The following is a 25,276-nucleotide window of genomic DNA, read 5'->3' on the forward strand; positions in this document are numbered from 1 at the left end:
TGCGTTGTGCATAAGAACAGCCCTTACATGCTGACCAGACCGGAAGCGTCGTGTCTACGTGGCCAGGAGCTAAAATAGAACTTGGTCCTCTCCCATCTCCACATTGGTTTTTAGGAGCATATACCCACGTCGGTGATTGAAAGATGAACTGAGGTCCACACTCCAGTCCAGTTGGTGGTGGTGGTAATGCATCTTAAAGTTGGTTGCCAACTGACATATAAAGTCCAAAGAAGAAGAAGAAGCCTGAAGGAAGCCTGAACTAATCTGTGGATTAATTGTTGGAGTAGAGGACCTTGTGCATTTCAGGTAAAATAACAACCCAATGTTTACATCCCAGGACAAATTAGCAAGTAACAGCAAGCTAGCTAGCTAAATTGCCATAAATGTTTAATGCTTTTCGACCTGTCCCCAAGTTAATATAGTTGGTTCAGAGTTCGTTTTGATATTTCAACCTGCGTGTCCTGATCGTGTCTGGTGTGGGAGGAAAAAATCAACATGCGCGCGATGGCACACGCTGACGCACACGCGCGTGCGGTCTGGTCAGCATGTTAGCCATGGTATATTGGTCATATACCACACCCCCTCGTGCCTTATTGCTTAATTAGACAATGACATGAAGGACCATGGAGAATGGTCTAGTACTGTAGAGGGAGACTCACTTCAGGGTCTTGGCATTGATGATGGTCCCAGAGCGGTTCATCTCCAGATCCCTACGGCTGAGAGGGAGAGGAGAACTGTGAGACACACTGCTTACATTCTCTCAAAGAATATAGAACTCTCTCCATCTGCCACACACACACACACACACACACACACACACAGTCTGCAGTTTGTGTGTGTGTGTCTGTACACACTAGGTGTGTTTGTTACCTGTTGTACATGTTCCAGAAGAGCTGCAGGTTGACCTGGTTGACGGTGTTGTTGATCTGTTGACGGTAGCTCTGGACCAGCTCTGTGTTGTTCATCAGCTCCTCCTATACAACAACCCACAATAAAACACAGGTAGACTGAGAGACTGGGTGTTTCTGAAAGGTTTATTAGCATAACAAAGCATGCAGTCTAGTGTTGTTGTTATTATGGTGTGTAGTCCTATGTATTGCCACAAACTATTGTAGGTAAGTGGATAATGGTTTGATTACCACACATATCTGGAGTGAGAACTCACCTGGCTAAAGAGGTGGGGCAGGACTGTGTCTGGAAGAGCACTGGTGAGCCCAGACAGCTGGAGAGGAAGGAGAAGGAGAGAGAGAGAGAGAGTAAAGAGAGATAGATATTATTACCTTGCACCAATTGCAAGTACAGCAGCCATTTTGATAGTCGGGATAAAATAGCTGCTTTAAAAGGTAACTCTGTTTATGTGTTTGCCACATAGGTGCAGTGTCTGCTACCTTGCCGGTGGCCCAGTCGATCCAGCCCTTCCCGTTGGGGTCGATGTTGAGCAGCACCAGGCCCTCCACCAGATCAGGAAAGATCAGCTGAGGACAGAGCAAAGCAGAGCAGAGCAAGGGTGTGTTATGTTAGATAGATACCACAGGAGGCTGCTGGGAGGATGGCTCATAATAATGTCTGGAACGGAGCAAATGGAATGGCATCAAACACCTGGAAACCAAGTCTTGATACCATTCCACTGATTCCACTCCAGTCATTACCACGTGCCCGTCCTCCCCAATTAAGGTGCCACCAACCTCCTGTGGTAGATACACCTGGGATCATTATTAGGCCCCAAAATAGGAAATATGTGGAAATGCAAAAAAAAATTACCGGGTATGACTTACAGCAAATTTGGCCAGGATGTAGGCACCAGCCCCAACTCCAATACCCACAATGCTCTTGAATCTGGAAAATGAGAATGGTTTGAATTACTTTACAGGTTCATTCATTCATTCAAAGTTCAACAATATGGATAATGAATGTACTGTTTACTAAGAGAGAGAGGAAGGGGAGGCCCACTCACCCAAAGTGCTGCACTACGCTTGGCAGCATGCCTGCCAGCTGGTCCATGTTGGGGTACTGGTACCTGTGGAGAGGGGAGGTGGAGATCTTTAGTTAAACAGTCACATGGCAAAGAGACAGAACTGTAGAAATCCCTGTCTATATGCACATTCCAGTCAATACAAGACAACAACAGAGGTGTATGGATACGTACTGTATAAGTGCATATACTTGCGTATATAAGTGTGTGTGCGCATGCATGCGTGTGTGTGGCTAAGGTGCGTGCATGTGAATGTGTAGGTATAATACCCCTGTGGCATCTGAGAGGCTCCAATCTGCTGTCCAGGAGCATCCACATGGCACACCACAAAGTGCTTGGTGATCTCCTGCATGTCCTCGTTGTGGAAGAAGCTGTTGAAGCACAACTTGTCTGTGCAGGGCAGAGAGAGAGACAGAGAGAAGAAAACATTAAACATGCATTAAGCAGAGAGCACCTTGAAAGTGGCCATCTGTGCCACTGCTACCCTGTCAGCAGGGGAAATAGACATCACCGATATCAGAGAATAAGAAATGACCTATGGTTTCACTGGGAGTCATTCCATTATCATCTGGGCGCTTGAGTGGTCGTACATTAAGTCAGAGTAAAGAAAAAACAATCTAGTTTGATATACTGCACTTAAACTGAGAGATTTAACTGAGGTTACAGGTTAACTGAAGTGCCACCCTATATACCGCACCTCTTAAAATCTACAGCCATGTTGACAACTCTGATAAACAACTCTGTTTCCCCCCTCCCACCGCCACTGTTGTCCTACTTCTCTTCGGTTTGTGGGGAGTCAGACGACAACACTGGTTTGCTCCATGGAGCTAATAAGGGGATAGAAAACACTGAGGTGTTTGTTCCATCTCATCAAACACCAACAAACATCATTAACCAGGCTAATTAACCTATAACCGTACGGAAAATGAAAAGCTGAAATGCTCCAGGTGTCCTTTTAGACAACGATGAAACTGATGTGTTCTGTGCTATGTGATTTACAGTATCTGGCATCACACAAGGGCAGAGAGGTGATTCTGATTCTCCCACACACAGTCAGCCAAATGGCAACAGAAGACCATTATTATTCATCCTCCGCAGGCGCATTGTCTCCATGTGGCAACTTGAGTCATATCCTTCCTTCGCCTCTCATCTCCTCCCCAGCACAAGGTCACAATACAGGAGCAGCACAACCACATATAGGCTAGTGTCTCCTCTATTTTGTCTCATTCCTCTCCCTCCCTCAATCTCTCGCTCTCTTTCTCTCTCCATTCTGTATCTGTGTTGACTGAGTCAGGCTGTGGTTACTGCCAGTGCATACTATTACCCCCAGCTGCGGCTGCAGAGGGTGGCAGAGGGAGGCATGCAGGCAGAGGGAGGCATGCAGGCAGAGGGAGGCATGCAGGCAGAGGGAGGCATGCAGGCAGAGGGAGTCATGCAGGCAGAGGGAGGCAGGCAGGCAGAGGGAGGCATGCAGGCAGAGGGAGGCATGCAGGCAGAGGGAGGCATGCAGGCAGAGGGAGGCATGCAGGCAGAGGGAGGCATGCAGGCAGAGGGAGGCATGCAGGCAGAGGGAGGCATGCAGGCAGAGGGAGGCATGCAGGCAGAGGGAGGCAGGCAGGCAGAGGGAGGCAGGCAGGCAGAGGGAGGCAGGCAGGCAGAGGGAGGCAGGCAGGCAGAGGGAGGCATGCAGGCAGAGGGAGGCATGCAGGCAGAGGGAGGCATGCAGGCAGAGGGAGGCATGCAGGCAGAGGGAGGCATGCAGGCAGAGGGAGGCATGCAGGCAGAGGGAGGCATGCAGGCAGAGGGAGGCAGGCAGGCAGAGGGGAGGCAGGCAGGCAGAGGGAGGCAGGCAGGCAGAGGGAGGCAGGCAGGCAGAGGGAGGCATGCAGGCAGAGGGAGGCATGCAGGCAGAGGGAGGCATGCAGGCAGAGGGAGGCATGCAGGCAGAGGGAGGCAGGCAGAGGGAGGCAGGCAGGCAGAGGGAGGCAGGCAGGCAGAGGGAGGCAGGCAGGCAGAGGGAGGCATGCAGGCAGAGGGAGGCATTCAGGCAGAGGGAGGCAGGCATGCAGTGGATCAGTTGATCTAAAGCGCCGCAGTGCTGATCCCTCCACCAACACCACCCGGCTTGTATGATAGGGATGTTTTTCTGACCTACATTTCTCCCTCTGCCTTTTTTTTCTCTCGCCATCCATCATTATTTAATTACCCAGTCCTTTAATTATTGACCACTGACAGACAGTGCCATCTTGTGGAATGCAGGTTGTATCTGGAATTTCAATGGGCACACTGGATCTTTTGTTTCAACCCATTTCAAACAGCTCCTGGTAATGTAGATGATTCAATATTGTGTTTTGTTTCAATGAGTCATTTCCTGCTACAAGTGTAACAAGACTCCCTGCATACTGCAGCAACATTGAAAAGCAGTCCCCATCCACCAATTAGAGGCACTAACGAGCAGGCTCAGTGGGGAGGTAGTAACGGACATGCTGGGTAAAGGTGAGAGAGTCACACTGTCTGTCTGCACTCTGCAGTGGGCTGGCTGGACGGCTGTCAGGGAATATTACTGGTACTCTGATATCGCTATCAGAATGGAGTCCAATTATCACCTCAGATAGGCACTGATGGTGGTGCAACAAAGACATGAACACAAACATGGTGCACACACACACACACACACACACACACACACACACACACACACACACACACGTAGAAGGACAATGTGTGTACTCACGGTTAAGCCCCACATCATGGTAGGTGAGGATAGCAGGCTTGTTTCCTTTGGGTGCCCCACGAATAACCACATGAAGCATCCCATAGGGAGTCTCAATGTCATGTTCCTGAAACAGACAAATACTCATATTTAAATGTGGGTACATTTACTTCCACAGGGACACATTCTGTACCGCTGCACATACAGACAATGCCATCTTGGAGTTCACTGATGAGCACAAACAGTTGACCCACTATCACTGAGATTTAATAGACCCCAACCTCAACCGTCTGCCTCTGATCAACATAAAACCTTTATGGATTAAATTGAGAATTCTGAGAGGCCTGACAACACTATGCATATACTGTAAAGCACAGGTGTCAAACTCATTCCACGGAGGACCGAGTGGCTGCAGGCTTTCGCTCCTCCCTTGTCCTTGATTGATGAATTAAGGTCACTATAAAGAACTCCCTGCACCTTGTTGTCTAGGTCTTAATTTAAAGGAAAAGGCAAAAACCTGCAAACATTCTATGCAGTAGCATATTAATGATAAAATGATATTATTCATCCTCCGCAGTTGGTTCAGCGCTCCAGGATTATGTCCTGTCACAACCAGACAGAGAAATGTCACTGATAGGCTGTATCCCAAATGGCACCCTATGAGCCCTGGTCAGAAGTAGTGCACTAACTAGGGAATAGGGTGCCATTTAGGATGTACTGTAGCCATAGTCTGTGACGCTAAGTGCTCCCTAACCACGCATCGGTCTGGCACCCGATACATGTATGTCTGACAGTATGCCGCATGCCCTCAGTGAACCAAGACATTGGCAGCTACTGCAGTACACTCACCTGTAAAATCTGTTGTCTTTTTTGTCTTTGTGTGACATGAAATGCTCGTGTGAACGATTGACAGATACAATGTAAAGTTAAAGGTAATTTGGGTTGTCTAAAGGTGTAGTTAGATAGGGGTTGATGGAATGGGTAAACTATTTTGGTATTTTCTGGATGACTGCACAATAGACTGCAGGTAAAAACAGCATCTGTATCACAAACTGCAAACTTCCTCCTTCACTCCCAAGGTCACACAGACACATCCTAGTGCGGAATAATTAGCATCTCCCCCAGACTTACGGGAATCTCATGTGTTGTGGAATGCATTGTGTGTCACAGCATTAGTGTGTCAGTGTGTCTCCACGCAGACTCAGACATTACATGACTGATCATTAGAGGAACACAATAACAGTACAACAACCATATCAGTATGCAACATTAACTCATATGTTCAATTATATGATAAAACCAAATCTGAGCACAACTCGAGTACTAATATTTCAACATACAGATTTCACTCATGATCTTATCTAATGCACTATTATTCCAGACTATTATAACAGCAAGGTGCATCAAGATAGCTAGTCATTTTGCTAAGGTATAAACATGGTATAAGAACATGCATGAATAAGGTAAGACATGGTTGTGTACGTGCATGAGAAATAAACGTATGCAAAATGTGCATGTCATACATATCCATGAACAAAGGAGTTAAGACATAGTAGTGGATTTACTTCTACTTGATCCAAATATCCTCGCGCTATGAAACAGTCACTCAGTAGCCTGCAGACACACTTTACACTGCCACTCACCCCGTCCCAGCATTCAGGCATGGTGCCTGAGTAAGCGTGCTCGGTGGAGGAGGAGGAAGAGGAGGAAGAGTGGCAGGTGGAGACGAGACAGACAGAGCCAGTCCTCTCCGGTAGTGGGACTGCTGCTGCTGGTGGTCTCTGTCTCTAGCCTCGTCCTGCTCTGGGGCTAAGCGCTGCAGCCCTCTCCCTTCCCCCGACACTTTATAAACCCCACCGTGAGGGTGTGCCAAGCTCAAGCCAATTGGCTGGCTCTCTGCATCTGATTGGTTGGCTGCCCAGTCAGTCACAGCATCCTCTCTGCTGTGCTCTTGTTTTGCTCTCTCATCAGCACCACCACTGCTCTATATCAGGGGATCTCTCTCTCACAGTAGAGAAAAAAGTGCATCTCTGTCTCTACCTCCCCTGTCGTGCAGTGACCACACAGACCCTCCTCTTTGAGTAGCCATGTCTTTTTGCGTCTCCCTTTTTCTACAGCCAATTGGTGCTCTTTTCAGGGTTCAGCTCTTGGGTTTCCAGTGCTTTGAATTGTAAGGATGTTTTGGGGCTAAATTTCAAATGGTGCCAAAATGTTATTGTCCTTTTCTTTATATTTACAATTAAAGGGAATATTCAGAGTTCTGCTCTGCATGCATTAGTTGAGTTCTGCTGAATTCTGTATGTAGATTTTCTATTGTGTTTTTCTCCCAATGCTTATAATCGTAATTACAGGATTGACCCCAAATCTCGCACCCCTAACCCTTGTGCAAAAAACTATTTTATTTTATTGTTCAGTTTAATACTACATGTGTTGTTCGAGTAAATCGATTTGATGATCTGTATACTTTACCCCCAATGTCGCTTTGGAAAGTTTTGTAATATAATCCATCATGCCATATGGAATCAAAAGCATTCTTAAAATCAACAAAACATGCAAATACTTTTCTGCTTTTCTGATGAACATGCTCTCTCTCTCGCTCACCCTCCCTCCCTCTCTCTCTCCCTCTCTCGCTCCCCCTCCCTCCCGCGCTCCCCCTCCCTCCCGCGCTCCCCCTCCCTCCCGTGCTCTCTCTCTCTCGCTCCCCCTCCCTCCCTCTCTCGCTCCCCTCCCTCCCTCTCTCGCTCTCGCTCCCCCCTTCTCTCTCGCTCCCCCTCCCCCTCTCTCTCGCTCCCCCCTCCCCCTCTCTCTCGCTCCCCCTCCCTCTCTCTCTGCCCCCCCCTCTCTCTCTCTCTCTCCCTCCCTCCCTCCCTCTCTCTCTCTCTCCCTCTCTCGCTCCCCCTCCCTCTCCCCCTCTCTCCCCCTCTCCCTCCCTCTCTCGCTCCCCCTCCCTCTCCCCTCCCTCTCTCCCTCTCTCTCTCGCTCCCCCTCCCTCCTCTCCCTCTCTCTCTCTCTCTCCCCCTCCCTCCCACACTCCCCCTCCCTCGCTCCCCCTCCCCCTCCCTTCCTCCCTCTCTCTCTCTCGCTCCCCCCTCCCTCCCCCCTCCCTTCCTCCCTCTCTCGCTCCCCCTCCCTCCCCCCTCCTTCCTCCCTCTCTCTCGCTCCCCCCTCCTCCCTTCCTCCCTCTCTCTCGCTCCCCCCCTCCCTCTCCCTCCTCCCTCCCTCCCTCCCTCCCTCCCTAGGTGTGCAGCAGCAGTTAGCAGGCGCCCTCTATGCCTTTGTGTAATGGGACAGCTATTGTCAATCTCTTTTTTCTTTCTCTCTGCAGTATCCCGCTTTCCTGTGTACAGAGAGCTTACCAAGCTGACTCAACTGTGTACTCTTCCCATCTCTTTCTCTTGCTTTTCTCTCTCTCTAGCTCGGTCACCCTTTTCTGTGGAAGAGGGAGATTAACTCACTCCCCGGCTGACTCAACATTTCCCGTCTACATTAAATACACAAGCTCGCTCTCGCACCCCTACTCATATGCACTGTCATCACACACACGCATGGACACACACACACATGCATGGACACACACAAGCGCACACATACACACTCTCAACACTCAAACTTGAAGAGGCCTGTTCATTTGATTTGTGCAAAGCAAATCACAGTTGTTAATTTCATAGCACCAATCGTAAGGGTACACAGTCCTCTCCCGTTTAACTCAACTTAATCAGACCCTGTGTTTGTTAGCCTTCCCATTATAAAGGACTGTCATGATCATGAGGTGGAGGTGGGAGAGGGGAATGAGAGAGAGAGAGAGAGAGGAGGGAGGAGAGGAGGTGAGAGAAGAGGTGAGACTGGAGAGGGTGAGAGAGGAGGGGGGGTGACACTGGAGGCGTCAGACAGAGGTGAGAAACGAGGTGTCTGGATTATTCATATAACTCTGATCTCATCGCCACGTGGATTCATGTTAAAATAGACTCAACATCACGGGTACAGAAAGCTGAGGACTTCAAAACGACTGTGGTATTACTAATCCATAACGGATAATAGGTTATTATGGTTTATGTGATAGTTTGAGTATTGAGATTGATACGCTATTATGTGAGTGATAATCATTGAACAAGAGTGTTCCAGTCTCTCTCACAGACAAACACACACGGCCTTTACACTTTTTCATTCAGACACAAATCTGTACCACACTGTGAGAGAGGTGCTGTGTGATAGTGAATGATCCCATCAACCATTTGGCCAAACAATCACGCCTCCTTCTCCTCCCAGTGCGACACCATGGTTATGCGGGTGAGTGGACAGTCCTAACGATTATCGGGGATAACGGGGAGACAGTATATTGAGAATAGAAGAGAATATACTTTAAGTACCTTCCAGTCTCCAATTGGCATCAGGATCTCACAGTTCTCCTGCAGACAGATAACAAAAACACAATGTCAACTGACGCTCATTGTGACCGTCCCTCTGCTTAGACTTCTGAGATGCCACAGGGCTGAGCAGGCCGTTAGAGCTGAAGGGATGGATCCATAGAGAGCAACACAGATAGAGGCTGTGGGTCCAAACAAGCAGACAGCAGTTAGTGGACAGGGAAGAGAAGGCTCAGGAGAGAAAGAATACGTTTTCCCTGTCCTAAAAGAGCCAAACCAGAACCCAAGCATTCTCCTAAACTTCAGTGCAACATGAAGGACATGCTCTATAGAGGTTATAGTTGAATCAGACCAAGCATTATTAGAGTGGGTTAAGAAAAAGTGGCCCCAAACTCTTTGTGATGCTAAAGGTGCAATCCTGAATAGTGTATTCATATACAGTGGTTTCAGGAAAGACAAAAGGATAGGATTATAGATAAACACACGGATGAGGTGAAAGAGGAAAGATGTCAAATGGTTGCATTATTATCAGCAGTCCATTGATAGAGGGTGATGCCATTCAAGACAGTGTTACAGTGATCAGACACACCTAGAGAGAATGGTTATTTCATGCAGTTGTTTTCAGTGGAGAGACACAGTAGGTTAGTCGTTACAGTAGGGCGGTCGGACCAGCAGGTGTCACTCTTGTCCTTTGGAGCCCACATGTGACTGCAGTAGCACAGCATGGTGGGGGAGGGAGCTGTGGCATTGTGCTGGAGGTGTTGGCTGGCTGCATGTTGTTCTCCAGGAAAGTTAAAAATCTCTCTTATCAGATTATCCTCAGCCTGTCTGTGTGTGAATTTCTGTAAGTATGAAACCTTGCTGATGCTACTACTACAGCCTGTGTGTCAAGGAATGTTAAAAAATATATATATATTCCCTGTTGTTTGTGGCCCCCCATATTTCTCTGACTCAGGATGTGTTGCAGGTGAGGATAAGCTACTTAAAGGAGCATCCGATAACACAGCCGAAGGTAACGGAGAGTTGGTGCCCCTGCAGGGCGAGGGGAATAGTCCCCCTGCAGGGCGAGGGGAATGGTCCCCCTGCAGGTGAGTTCTGGGTTTGTAATTACCGGGATGCACCCACTGGTCCGATTACGGGTCTGGCGGAGCCAGTGCCGCGCGATCACATGCCACCGTTGTGGGGGGCGGCTTGAGGAAGAGGGGGCGGTGAGTGGCGCGCGGCTTGCGCAGGGGAGTGCGTTCACACACCGCCCTTGGTCTCTCTGCATCATAAACACAAACACAGGTGTGTTACAGTGGCTGGTCAGTCCACCTCAGGGGTCCAGGCAGGGAGAGGCCTGGAGGGGAGGAAGACTAACAGACCTGGGAGGCCATGACCCACGTAGAGAGTATGAAAAATGTATGCACTCACTAACTGTAAGTCGCTCTGCATAAGAGCGTCTGCTAAAATGACTAAAATGTCAAATATAGAGGAGGATAAGAGCGGATAGGCTAAGGTAACAGCTGTTTGGATAAGCTGCTGTCATGATGTCATCCTGTTAAATCCTCAACAACATAGACTTCTAAAGGATACAATGTAATCTGGGTCACACATCCACTCCCGATAGTGTTTTACTTTAATATGTAAAGTATGTCTCTTGGGACTAATTACTAGCTAGCAAGTAATAATCAGCAATAACTTTGAATTGATTATTTGGCCTCCAAGTTTTATCCTCCACTGCCTTGGCATTGTCTTAGTAATCAGTTTCTCCACTTTGTCAATCATTGTCAAGTGAAGTGTATAATTTACAGTGACATACAGTGCATTCGGAAGGTATTCAGACCCCTTTACTTTTTCCACATTTTGTTTTATGTTACAGCCTTATTCTAAAATTGATTAAATAATTTTTTACCCTCATCAATCTACACACAATACCCCATAATAACAAAGCGAAAACAGGTTTTTATAAATTTTAGCAAACTTATTACAAATAGAAAACAGAAATGTCTTATTTACATAAGTATTCAGACCCTTTGCTATGAGACAAAACAATTAGCTCAGGTGCATCCTGTTTCCATTGATCATCCTTGAGATGTTTCTACAACTTAAATTCAATTGATTTGACATGATTTGGAAAGGTACACACCTCCCTATATAACGTCCCACAGTTGACAGTGCATGTCAGAGCAAAAACCAAGCCATGAGGTCGAAGGAATTGTCTGTAGAGCTCTGAGACAGGATTGTGTGGAGGCACTGGGGAAGGGTACCAAAAAATGTCTGCAGTATTGAAGGTCCCCAAGAACACAGTGGCCTCCAACATTCTTAAATGGAAGAAGTTTGTAACCACCAAGACTCTTCCTAGAGCTGGCCGCCCGGCCAAACTGAGCAATCGGGGGGGAAGGGCCTTGGTCAGGGAGGTGACCAAGAACCCGATGGTCACTCTGACAGAGCTCCAGAGTTCCTCTGTGGAGATGGGAGAACCTGCCAGAAGGACAGCAATCTCTGCAACACTCCACCAATCAGGCCTTTATGGTAGAGTGGCCAGACAGAAGCCACTCCTCAGTAAAAGGCACATGACAGACGGCTTGGAGTTTGCCAAAAGGCAACTAAAGACTCAGACCATGAGAAACAAGATTCTCTGGTCTGATGAAACCAAGATTGAACTCTTTGGCCTGAATGCCAAGCGTCACATCTGAAGCAAACCTGGCACCATCCCTATGGTGAAGCATGGTGGTGGCAGCATCATGCTGTGGGGATGTTTTTCAGCGGCAGGGACTGGGAGACTAGTCAGGATCGAGTGAAAGATGAACGGAGCAAGGTACAGAGAGATCCTTGATGAAAACCTACTCCAGAGCACCAGGACCTCAGACTGTTGGAAGGTTCACCTTCCAACAGGACTACGACCCTAAGCACACAGCCAAGGCAACGCAGGAGTGGCTTCGGGACAAGTCTCTGAATGTCCTTGAGTGGCCCAGCCAGAGCCCGGACTTGAACCCCATCGAACATCTCTGGAGAGACCTGAAAATAGCTGTGGAGCAACGCTCCCCATCCAACCTGCCAGAACTTGAGAGGATCTGCAGAGAAGAATGGGAGAAACTCCCTAAATACAGGTGTGCCAAGCTTTTAGCGTCATACCCAAGAAGACTCAAGGCTGTAATCGCTGCCAAAGGTGCTTTAACAAAGTACTGAGTAAAGGGTCTGAATACTTTTGTAATATTTCTGTTTTTGCTTTGTCATTATGGGGTATTGTGTTTAGATTGATGAGGGGAAAAAACGATTTAATCAATTTTAGAATAAGGCTGTAACGTAACAAAATGTGGAAAAAGTAAAGGGGTCTGAATACTTTCCGAATGCACTGTATCCTCTTAGACAGTTTGCATTTCAATCAATGTGATTTAGCTCTTCTTTTCTATACTGATGCCACCTCTCTTATCCTCCTCAGACAGTCACAGCAATCAAGAGTTACTTACAGCTTCTGCTAAGAGAAGAATACTGCTGCAATCAGTGGATTTGGTTAGACCTAGCAGCCTCTCAATTATATGGTCTTGTCCCCCCACCCCTTCTTTCACACTCCTAAATTGAAATGCAGTGTATGATTCATCCCTCCTACACATGTAAACACATTCTGTTTCCAAACCAAGACACACACAAATACACTATTATATCACACATTCTGCACAAAAACAAATAAAATATTATAATGCGCACACACACACACACACACACACACACACACAGTTATGTAAAGTAAATGCTCACCATCTCAGTTTCTTGTCCTCTCTGCTCCGGCAGTAGGGGTTTCTGCTCAGTAAATTGCTGCTCCTTCATCCCAGCCATCCTGGAGAGCAACCTGCAATCACCATAGCAACGCACACCTGAGGTTACATAGCCCACTTTGTTACTTTAGTAAAACCTCTGAAATCCATCCACCAACTCAAACCACTGCAGCAGCAAAACCGCATTATGTTTTTCTTCCCCCAGTAAATATCTACAGTATATCAAGCATTTGGCTGGGTGGCAAGGTCTTCAGGAGGTTTGGTTGCTGTTGCTGGGCAAGTCCATTTTCTACTTTCCCCTATATAATTGCTACACCAGCCCCCATAGTCCCTTTATGTTGGGCATGTAAAGAGGTCCAGGGATGCACAGTATCTGAATAGAGAATACATGTCCAGGGTTTTTTCTGGATCAAAAAGTGGCTTAGTTGGTGGGCATCGCAGGGGGCATGGTCGGCGTGTCTGAATTTCAGAGAACATTTTAGAGGCCACAATCTTGGCGGTGTAGAGAAATGTTTGCACTTTTTAGTCAATTTCCTGCAATTCTACAAATCTGTCCATGGAGCTGAGATACATTTTTGCAGTTTTAAAGCACATTTCCTGCAATTCTACAAATTTCGCCATGCAGCTGAGAGAAAATGTTGCAGTTTTAAAGCAAATTTCCTGCGATTCTACATATTCTGCCATGGAGCTGAGAGAAAATGTTGCTGTTTTAAAGCTAATTTCCTGCAATTCTATGCATTTTGCCATGGCTAATGCTGTGTTCTTTTGCTCAAACATGATACCAAAATGTGTACTGCTAAATGTATTGGTTTTGGAATTTTTCAATTCTCTCTGACTGTCTAGATTTTATTTAGGAGGTTGTTAGTTCCCAAAGAATATATTAGAAAAAAATATATAGGTCCATTATTTTTCTACATGCTTGGGGTTAGGCGACCCGAAAAAATGCTTAGGCAGACGCCCAAAGATTTCAATGGCTGTGTAAAATGTGTGTAAAGTTGTTAAACAGTAGTAGCCTGTTCTCTTTGGGTCTCCAGTGGTCTTCAGCTCATGGATTGGATTATAGACTGAATAAAGCAGGTTTGAGGGCCCAGACAGACAGACAGTGAGCTTCCCAATTAGGATATCATGAAACTCCTGCAGTGTGGCCAGGTCAGTGGACACAGAGGGGCTATATCAATTTAGATTGATATGTCTATACAAGGGCACTGCTAAGCCCACAGAGAGCAGAGCTGACCCAGGCTGGTGCCACTCGACTAACACATTGGATCACTGAGGATATCAAACGCTCACACGGGCACACGCGTACGTGCATGCACACACACATGCCGGCATTGCCTATTTACAGTGCCTATAGAAAGTCTACACCCCCCTTGGATTTCTTCACATTATATTGTGTTACAGAGTGGGATTAAAATAGATTTCATTGTAATTTCTTGGTCAACGGTCTCACAAAATATTCTGTAATGTCAAAAGTGGATGAATACTTTTTTTTAGATGAATGAAAAACAAAAACACTAAAATACCCTGATTAGATAAGCATTATAAGTATAAGTATTAGATAAGTATAGGGCGGCAGGTAGCCTAGTGGTTAGGAGTGTTGGTCGCTGGTTTGACTCCCCAAGCCGGCAAGTTGGGAAAATCTGCCGTTCTGCCCTTGAGCAAGGCAGTTAAACCACAACAACTGCTCCCCGGGCGCCGATGACGTCGATTAAGGCAGCCTCCCGCACCTGTCTAATGCAGAAGATACATTTCGATTGAATGCATTCAGTTGTGCAACTGACTAGGTTTTCCCTTTTCACCCCTAGTCAATACATGTTAGAAACACCTTTGGCAGAAATTACAGATGTGAGTCTTCTTGGGTAAGTCTCATAAGAGCTTTGCACACCTGTATGTGCAACATTCGACCATTATTCTAATCAAAATTATTAACCTATTACCTGTTAAGGTGTTGGGGCTCATGGCTAGACAGCAATTTTCAAGTCTTGCCATAGATTTTCAAGGAGATTTAAGTCAAAATTGTAACTAGGCCACTCAGGAACATTCACTGACTTCTTGGTAAGCAACTCCGGTGTAGATTTGGCTTTGTGTTGTAGGTCATTGTCCTGCTGAAAGGTGAATTCCTCTCCCAGTGTCTGGTGTAAAGCAGACTGAAGCATGTTTTCCTCTAGGATTTTGCCTGTGCTTAGCTCCATCTCGTTTCTTTTCATCCTGAAAAACTCCCTAGTCGTTGCTGATGTCAAGCATACCCATACCATGATGCAGCCACCACCATGCTTGAAAATAAGGAGGCAATTACTCAGTGATGTGTTGTGTTGGATTTCCCCCAAACATTTAGGCTTAAAAGTGTATTCCTTTACAGTGTTTTTTTGCAGTATTACTTTAGTTCCTTGTTGCATGTTTTGGAATATTCTGTATATTTGTATTCTTCTTTTCACTGTCATTTAGGTCATTATTGTGGAGTCACTACAATGTTGTTGATCCATCCTAAGTTTTTTTTCCATCACAGCCATTGATGGAAGCTGTTTTAAAATCACCAATGGTGACATCCCTAAGCAGTTTCCTTCCAGTCCTGCAGCTCAGTTCAGAAGGACGACTGTATCTTTAATTGTGTGGGTGTTTTAATATACCATCCACAGCATAATTATTAAACTTGACCATGCTTAAAGATATATTCAATGTCTGATTTGTTATTGTTACCCATCTACCAATCACTGGCATTCTTAATGAGGCTTTCGAAAAACTCCCGGGTCTTTGTAGTTGAATCTGTGCTTGAAATTCAATACTTGACTGAGGGACCTTATATGCATTGGGGACAGAGGAAGGGATAGCCACATTTTACTTCAGAACTAAGTTAGGCTTGCCTTAACAAAGGGGGTGAATACTTATGCAAAGACTATATTTTAGTTATTTAATTTGTATTCATTTGTAAAAAGAAGAAAAAAATATATTTTAACTTTCACATTATGGAGTATTTTGTGTTAAATCTATTTCAATCCCACTTTGAAATGCAACAAAATGTGAAAAAAGTTCAATGGGGTGTAGACTTTCTATAGGCATGCACACATAGGCACATTAACACGTTCACTGTCAAGAAAAACAAATGCAACAAAATAAAAGAAAGCCTATCGAATAAAATAAATGTAAAGATGAGCAAAACGTAATGGTAAAGAAGCTGCAATGGGAGGCTGTCAGCCCAATAAGCATGTATGGGGAAATATGGAAACCTATGAGATTTACAACCATTCCCTGCTGGATCAAGTACTTTACTGACAGACTTAGTTAGCATCAAAACATTGTTTGCTGTTTGAGTCTTCCTACCAAATTGAGTCATGCTCGGTGGTAAAGTGGCCTCATAATGATTTCCAACTTCACACAGTGACAGGTTGTTTAATGGCTGGGATGCAGTAAAAGCAACAGCTAGTCAACACACGCTGTCTCTGTCAGCATAAGTTTCCAGACCCTTAGACAAAACCCAGATGCAGACACTCCAAAACAAAAGTCCTTCTAAGTAATTTGCAGACACTCGAAAACAAAACCCTCCCCTCCTATTTGCGACAACACTGTTGCTGTTCTCTGTCTGAAAGTGACCTTTGCATGAGTATTATAATGGGCCCATGACCAACTTTAATTAGGAACTAACCAGGCCAACCAGCCTCATTACTCTGCCTGCGCACACACTCTCACTCACTCTCACACTCTCTCTCTCTAAGATGGCTTGCTGTGAAATCAATTACCATTACACAGTCTATATTCGTCCCTGTTGAAGCCTTTTCAAACCCACTGATTCAGGTTTAGATGACTCAATACTTTTGTTCGCTAGCTGCTTTATTCAATATTCCCTAAACCACAAATACGGTTTTGTATTTTTACTGAGGAATTATTCATCATACTAATTAAATTAAATGAGGGGGACATTATCATTTACCCTAAAATGAGACTGATCGGGAACATCGACTTCACTTTTCGGTGGTGCTGGTGGTGTGTGTGTGTCCATTGTGCATCCATGGTCTATCTATGGAGTCAAGTAGTCAAGTGCTACTTCAAAGTCTCCTTTCATCCAGTGTCTTTTCATCATCTGCTCTCTGCTAATAAAAAGAAGATGTGAGGTCTCTCTTACCAAGTTCAGGTTTGCTTTTCTCCATGAGAGTCAAGAGAAGACCTTCCTTTTAGTTGGTCAAGGAGGGTAAAATAAATCCGTCCTCCTTTTCATCCCTCTCTCTCTCTCTCTTCCTCTCCTCTGTTCTTTTACAGTTCTACACAGATTCTGTAGCCATGACAACCTCCAGCAGTGCTGTTGAATCACCTGGGTTCTAACAGGATCTGGCTTACCTTCTCTGTTCCTTTTAACATCTTCTCATTTCCACCAGCTGCTCCTCTCCCATCTATTTACCCACACTAACTATCTCTGTCTGGCTGGCCATGCTCCATTCTCATCCAATCCTCTATATCCAACATATGACTCTCCCTTCCTCTCATGTAGTTCATAGGGTTGTGGGCTGGAAGGGTTGACTTTGTACTGTGGAGAGAATAGTTCTCTCTCACAGTCCCCAATTCCAGTTGCAGGGGCATTATGTGTTACTCATACCGGTGAGAGTGAGCCTGAGGGTGAAGGAGGGAGCTAGACACAGCCAGTGTCTGAAAGAGGCTACAGAAGAGTGGGGACGACAAGGCTATGGGAAAAGCATTCTGCTGGACAGGAAATCCATGGGATGTGCATGTAGGGGAAGCATCTGACCAGATGCACAATCCAGAATCAATTCTCAGAAACTGGGCCAGGTTCGGCGCTCTGTTATGTGTACGTACAGTGTGTGTGTGTTTCATTGTGCAATGTATTAGTGTTTGGGTACAGTCAGGATATTAACTCTTACTGACAAGAGTTTTGAACAGTTTATTCTGCCCATAAATTCAATAAGACTCACCAGTGACCCCTGAAAAACAACATCCAGAAAGACACTGTTACTTGATTCATGTTTTTTTAAGCCTTCTCTCTGTCAGTAACATAATTAACTCTGGTACAGCGTATTAATTAGCCATAGGGACGATAGCATTAGAGAGGATTAAAGGCCAACTCTTCCAAAACAGAATACGGCCTTTTGCTCTCCTCAGCAGACAGCACCTTCATGCTTCTGGAACCTAACAACCCAATAAACAAAATCAATTATACACACTAACGATGATTAAGTGCAAACAAGAACACTGGTCATATGAGGCCTTGGGCTCACTGATAGATATCCTACATGAAAACATTATGTGCATCCCAAATGGTACCTTATTCCCTATATATTGCAAACTTATGATCAGAGCCCTGGTCAAAAGTAATGCACTATATAGAAAATAGGGTGCCATTTTACCGCTCTCACAGTGATCCTGTTGTTATCACGGACTTCATCGCTCTTCTTTCAATAATTTGCTTTCAAACAAAACAACTCAAAACCCTTATTGGGGATCTTCTAGTCTACTCAGACCAGACCCAAATCGGTTACTACCAATCCATCCCCTGTATCCGTCATCCTCTCTGCTCCTGCTTGGTTTCTCTGTGCTTCTCCAAGTGTTGTTTATGAGCTAAGTGGACATATTCCTACAGGACTCGCCTCCCACACAAGCCCAGAGAATGATGCTAACAAAGACTGACAAACTGACCAGAGATTCACTTCAACAGGTCAATCTTGAAGTGACATCATCTCACTGGCATGTAGACACACACACACACGCACAAACACGCACACACACACAGCAATCAAAACAATGTTAGCGATTCAACTTTTTTTCACTATTTGAAGTGACACATTCCATTTTTAATAGTGGTGCATGTCTGAAGGCCTTAGATGAAAAGCAAACCATGCACTGGGGGGAGCAAGATATCAAATGTGGATTAAAAATTGATAACCAGATATCAACTCGCGGCTGCTATGACTGGTGCCCCTGGAATTTAGTCTCTTATACTTACAACAGGCTTATGAACTGCCTTGCAGGCCAGCCATGTGGATGTCCCAAATGACACCACATTCCCTATATAGTGCACACTATATAGGGAATAGGGTGCCATTTGGGACACAGTCTATCCCTATCTCTGTGTCTGTGCTGCTCTCAGCACTGTCGTCAGAGACGGCCTGATAGGGCCGTGGACCCTGAGGAATCCACAGGGCTGTGGTTCCAGCCTGCCTAGCCCTGCCTCCTGTCACTATAGGTACCCAGTGCTTTGGGACAGAGCCAGTCGGCCAGAAGGACATGGCATGTGGCTCTCAATGGGACCTGTACACAACAGAGAGGGGAGAGGCGGGGGGATCTTAAAACCTTCCTGACCGAACACCACTGTCTCATAAGACTACATTTTCGATTGCAGCGTTCATTCTTGTATATCAAAAGATGGATCTGTAAATTATTTTAATATGAAATGTAACACTGTAAAGGATCTGCCGACAGTGAGTGCCCTCAAAGCCCTTTTCTTAGACATCCAAACCTTCTCCTTCCACCTGACTCAGTTTTGTTAAAGCTTACAGATTGCTGGGCACTTAAGCTGGTCAGAAGATGCAGTTTTATTTCATGGTATGCTGCCTGACATGCCCCACATCGGCCATTTTAGACTTCAGCACAATTGGCCCAGCGTCGTCCGGGTTTGGCCGGTGTAGGCCGTCATTGTAAATAAGAATTTGTTCTTAACTGACTTGCCTAGTTTAATAAAAAAATAAAAAAAATAAAAAAAAAATAAAAAAAGATTTCAGCCATTAGTGACAACAGCCTTGTCCAGTGAAGCCACACTTAATATCCAATATGTCAACGGGCTACATGATCCGCTTCACTGAATCACCCAGTGTCTATCTACTCTAACCCAAACATCCACAACATCTAGGCCTATAGCACTCTCTCTTTATTGCCGCCTATTGACAACTCAACCAAATGTAAATCAAAACTAGATGTTGAAATGACGTCTGTGCCCAGTGGGTGGTCAGGAAACAAACCCAACAGAACAAAAAAAATATGCAACAGGTTTCAAACACTTGAAAACTAGCTATACCTTACTTCAAAAGACTATCAAGCATATGCTAATACTGAGTTTGAGGCTATACCCACACACCCCAAAGCAAGGACATGACTGGCATGCAAGATGTGTGGAACATGCAGTTCTGTCCAGACTGAACACAGCACAACAACAGCCACGGCTGGTGTTCAAGGCTGATGGATGGTAATATAACACACACATAGAGAATGTGTGCTGTGATGCTTGGCTAAAGCTCTTCTGAGCATCATTAACAGGGGTGAAGGTGAGATACGAGTCATCAAATGATCACCCAAATTACATCAGTCCTGGTCCAGTGCTCTGCTGTGATTGGTCCATGGCTCATGAGTCTCTTTCAACTTAGCCAAAAAAGTGCTTGATGACTCACAAGTAATAGTCCAACACTGAGCCACAATTGGCCACAGACTCATGAGTTGTGGTCCAATGCTCTGCAGGGATTGGCCATTGGCTTGTAGTCCAGGACGCTAAGTTATGTTCCACTGGTCCACAAGCTAGGCCTTGGTGTGACACACTGCAGTCATCAGCCCATTACTTTAGGAAGGACGGACAGTGTGAATGGAAGAGCGATGGATGAGATGCCAAAAACGTAAGTTAAGGAAGCTATATACAGTATATGAGCTCCATTTCAGAAGGCACTACGTACATTGTCTGCAGCAGGCTCTGCGGCACCGTGCAGCTAGCCTTTGAAGGGAAGTTCCAAAACAATCCGGGCCCCATCTATCAGTACAAAATAAAATCATCCGTTGGAGATTGAAAGAGTAGGGAAAAAAGTGAACAGCAAAGTTTAAGCCATATCGTCATGACTCATAGGTAGATCTTTACAGTGGTAGGAACAGAGCAGTAATATCTGCCTCAGCCTAGCTGATAGAGGAACAAACCCACAGGGTATACTGCGCTTTGTAGTTCTATTAATATCCAAGAGCAGCAGAGAAACAGACTTGGTCCCATAGGATACAGTGGGCTTTGTTGAGCTTGCATATGCCAAAGGACAAAAAGCTAACCTGATAACAGCCCTTTTTACACTGTATAGGGTGATAATAAATGATAATAGACAGTGTGGACTAAATAACAGGGACATTGTGTCTACTGTCCAGCTTCTGATCCTAGAACAAATGTATGTATTAGGGTTCTGCACCAGGCTTATATAAGACAATGAATTGGGGCTGCACCAATATTATGTAATATTATCTTGTCGACAGAAACTGTACAAATGAACAGGACATATTTCTCACAGGGTGAAAGTCATACATATCAGCATTTACTTTCACCACAGCCCAGGAGCCTGTCATCATGTTGCTGACAGATGGTGAAGATAACTCACACCATGTCAGGCCTGATATTCAGCCTCAGATCTCTAAGGTTTTGCCTACAGGTCTCAGTGTGCAACCACTATTCAATGAGGCAGTCGGCTGCGCACACACAGCACCTAAATGAACATCCACATACACAAGTAGCTCAAAATAAATGTAGGCCTAACAGATATCCAATTACAGTGCCTTCAGAAAGTATTCATACCCCTTGACTTGTTCCACATTTAGTTGTGTTACAGCCTGAATTCAAAATGGATTAAATTGATTTTTTCTCACCCATCTACACACAATACCACTTAATGACAAGTTGAAAACATGTTTAGAAATGTTTCCAAATTTACTGAAAATGAATACAGAAATAACTAATTTACATAAGCATTCACACCCGAGGCAATATTTTGTAGAAGCACATTTTGCAGCGATTACAGCTGTGAGTCTTTCTGGGTAAGTCTCTAAGAGCTTTCCACACCTGGATTGTGCAACATTTGCCAATTATTTTATTTTTTAATTCTTCAAGCTCTGTCAAATTGGTTTTTGATCAATGCTAGACAACCATTTTAGATCTTGCCATAGATTTTCAAGTAGATGTAAGTCAAAACTGTAACTCGGCGACAGGAACATTCACTGTCTTCTTGGTAAGCAACTCCAGTGTAGATTTGTTTTAGGTTATTGTCCTGTTGAAAGGTGGATTCATCTCCCAGTGTCTGCTGGAAAGCAGACTGAACCAGGTTTTCCTCTAGGATTAGCTCCATTCCGTTTATTTTTTATCCTGAAAAACTAACCAGTCTTTAATGATTACAAGCATACCCATAACATGATGCAGCCACCACTATGCTTGAAAATATGGAGAGTGGTACTCAGTAATGTGTTGTGTTGGATTTGCCCCAAACATAACACTTTGTATTCAGGAAAAATAAATGCTTTGCCACATTTTCTGTAGTATTACTTAGTGCCTTGTTGCAAACAGGATGCATGTTGTGGAATATTTTTATTCTGTACAGGCTCCCTTCTTATCACTCTGTCAATTAGGTTAGTATTGTGGAGTAACTGTGGATCCATCCTCACATCACAGCCATTAAACTCTGTAACTGTTTAAGTCATCATTGGCCTCATGGTGAAATCCATTACTGGTTTCCTTCCTCTCCGGCAACTGCGTTAGGAAGGACGCCTGTATCTTTGTAGGGACTGGGCGTATTGATACACCAACCAAAGTGTAATTAATAACTTCACCATGCTCAAACGGATACTCAATGTCTGTTTTTTTACCCATCTACCAATAGGTGCCCTTCTTTGCGAGGCATTGGAAAACCTCCCTGGTCTTTGTGGTTGAATCTTTTTGGAATTCTCTGCTCGACTGAGGGACCTTACAGATAATTGTATGTGTGGAGTACAGAGATGAGGTAGTCATTCCAAAATCATGTTAAACACTATTATTGCATAGGACTTAGTCCATACGATTTATTATGTGACTTGTTAAGCACATTTTTACTCCTGAACTTATTTAGGCTTGCCATAACAAAGGGGTTGAATACTTATTGGCTCAAGACATTTCAGCAAATCATTTTTAATTAATTTGTAAAAAAATCTTAAAACATAATTCCACTTTGACGTTATGGGGTATTGTGTATACGCCAGTGACAGAAACATCTACATTTAAACCATTTTAAATTCAGTTTGTAACAGAACAAAATGTGGAAAAAGTCAAGGGGCGTGTGAATACTTTCTGAAGGCACTGTAAATGTCCTCTGATGAACTCTTCATTGAGACTGTAAAACCTGGAACAAAGAGTCTATTTGGACCAGAACGGAAGCTTTCCTGTCTCTATCCATCTCTAACTCTACCACATGCAATGGCCTCAGATATGAAGTGCAGTGTATTTGTGATTAGTGTGGCTGCTGGTTGTTGGAGGGTAGGGAACATAAACCTTTTTCTACGGCTGATACACAACAATGCAAAGCAGTTCGCTATTCTCTTTAACTGGAAAGCAGAAGACCTGCACCTGTTAAGGAAGTTAGGCTGTATATTCTCTACATTACTTATTAATATGCAGGTTGCCCAGGGTTGTCTAAGGCAGCGCTGATCTATATGACGCACTCCTTTATCTAGGGTTAATAAATTCAACCTGACGACCTCGTACTCATGCCAATGCAGAGGCTGGCACTGGGGCACAGTCAGAGCCTCACTTATACAGCTAGGAGACAGTAGAGGATCTGGGGGTGCTAATGTCCCTATACAGTATGTGCTATCAATTCCCTTTTCCATGATCAATGTACTATACCCTTCTTATGCACTATCAAAGAGTTAAGTCAAGCTTTGCCTAAATGAGTTCTGTCATTCTAACTCATGTAGGTATCATCATCAGATCCAAACTGAACATAGACACAAGGACTTACCTGTTGTGGTGGTTTGAGCTTCAACAGCTGCTATTGTTGCGTCTGGATTTTGCAGTGCGTGTGTTTCTCTCTCTCTTTCCGTCAGTCTGTGTGTGTTACAGAGAGAGGCTGTCTACTCTATGGGGTCTCTGCTCTCCAGATCTCCATCCCTCCCACTTTCTCTCCCGCTTCCTCCCTCCCTCTCGCGCTCCCTTCCTTCTCGCATTGGCAATAAACAGAGAGCACGTGTCATCCCCAATGATGCAGCATGAGAGCGCCGCCACACTAAAATATCAGAGGCGAGGGAGGAGAGAGAAGGGGAGAGGGGATGAAATGAAAGAGGGAAGACAGAAAGTGATGGGAGGTAAATTAAATGGAGGATAGAGACAGAATGATATGGTCATAAAAGTGAGATTTAGAGTTTGATAAAGGAGAGATATGGATCGTTTTGGGGTAATAAGTATTGCTCTTAAAACAGAAGAGTGAAGCTTCCACTGCACCAATGAGTTCACAATCATGAGCTTCAGAAGTCTATTTTCTGCAACACCCACACAATGACACTTTCCACCAAAACACAGTACTTTATTTATTATTTCCTGTAACACATTTTAACTGTAGACAGCCTCTCTCAGGCGCCCTCACACCCACAGGCATAAACCAATACAATGGGTTTCTTAAGGGGATCAGCTGGTTGAGATAATGCCAAGAGTGTGCGAAGCTGTCATCAAGGCAAAGGGTGGCTACTTCGAAGAATCTCAAATATAAAATATATTTTGATTCGTTTAACACTTTTTTGGTTACTACATGATTCCATGTGTTATTTCATAGTTTTAATGTCTTCACTATTATTCTACAATGTAGAAAATAGTAAAAAATCAAGAAAAACCCTGGAATGAGTAGGTGTGTCCAAACTTTTGACTGGTACTGTATATGAACTGCAACTCAGTCAAATAGTTGCATGTTGCGTTTATATTTTTGTTCAGTGTAGCAGGGTGAGTCACAGTTCTAAACGCTGACATGTTTGGTCTGGACAAAATGCTCAGTGTTCATCAGACACAGATTAGTGTACACAGTGTTCACAAACCAGGAGCAATTGGCCCTAATTTGTCTCTGTGCAGTGCAGTGATACTGCTGATGGTCCAGTTCAGTAAGCAGGTCAGAGACCTTATTAGGATGTAGACAGGAGAGTATGCTGGAGTAGAGAACAGAACAGCCGTTAGCCAATAGGGCGTGGCCAGCAGAGAGGCTGAAGGGAAACCTGGCACACTGGGGGACTGTCCCAAATGGCACCCTATCCCCTATGTAGTGCTCAGGGCTCTGGTCAAAAGAAGTGCACTACATAGGGAATAGTGTCGGGGGTGACATTTGAGAAGCATCTTGGAGTGGAGAACAGTCGTTGACCAACAGGGCATGGCCAGGCTGAGAGGCTGAAGGGAGACCAGTGACCTGGCACAGTGAGGGACACTACCCTGGGGGTTATCTCAGAGGATAAATGTTAACGAGCACTTGGTCCAGTATGTGGGACGGTGTTTGTGCCAGCTTGCTTAACTACTCAACCCACATACTGTACAGCAGGGATCCTCAACTAGATTCAGCCGCGGGCCAATCTTTTCCTGAGCGGATGGTCAGTGGGCCGGAACATAATTACTAATCATTTGTAGACTGTAAATTGACCGCAAGAAGCCCAAACAGGTATAATATTTGACTTAAACAATAATTTCAAACCTTGATCACAAACCATCACCGGACAGTGTATTAGGTACTCCTAC

General features: G+C 44.9%; 1 protein-coding gene across 6 annotated transcripts in view; it reads right to left on the minus strand.

Annotated features, from left to right (window-relative positions):
- The window catches only part of LOC121531789 (protein NDRG4), a 29,412-nt gene extending 5,756 nt beyond the window's left edge, over positions 1-23,656 (minus strand). For 2 of the 6 annotated variants that reach the window (XM_041837242.2, XM_041837241.2), the window contains exons 1-9: positions 6,329-6,512; positions 4,707-4,812; positions 2,242-2,362; positions 1,955-2,017; positions 1,776-1,836; positions 1,389-1,475; positions 1,166-1,222; positions 871-974; positions 660-716 (exon numbers count right to left, since the gene is read on the minus strand). In XM_041837242.2, the coding sequence (XP_041693176.1) occupies positions 660-716; positions 871-974; positions 1,166-1,222; positions 1,389-1,475; positions 1,776-1,836; positions 1,955-2,017; positions 2,242-2,362; positions 4,707-4,812; positions 6,329-6,349 (677 nt within the window). In that variant the 5' untranslated portion in view covers positions 6,350-6,512. Of the gene's footprint in view, positions 1-659; positions 717-870; positions 975-1,165; positions 1,223-1,388; positions 1,476-1,775; positions 1,837-1,954; positions 2,018-2,241; positions 2,363-4,706; positions 4,813-6,328; positions 6,513-9,052; positions 9,092-10,160; positions 10,314-12,790; positions 12,882-20,468; positions 20,543-23,528 lie in introns of those variants that run through there. The other 4 variants (XM_041837237.2, XM_041837238.2, XM_041837239.2 and 1 more) reach the window with 4 other exon arrangements.
- Positions 23,657-25,276: the final 1,620 nt, after the last annotated feature.

Source organism: Coregonus clupeaformis, chromosome 19 (assembly GCF_020615455.1).
Source record: "Coregonus clupeaformis isolate EN_2021a chromosome 19, ASM2061545v1, whole genome shotgun sequence".
Taxonomy (NCBI): Eukaryota; Metazoa; Chordata; class Actinopteri; order Salmoniformes; family Salmonidae; genus Coregonus; species Coregonus clupeaformis.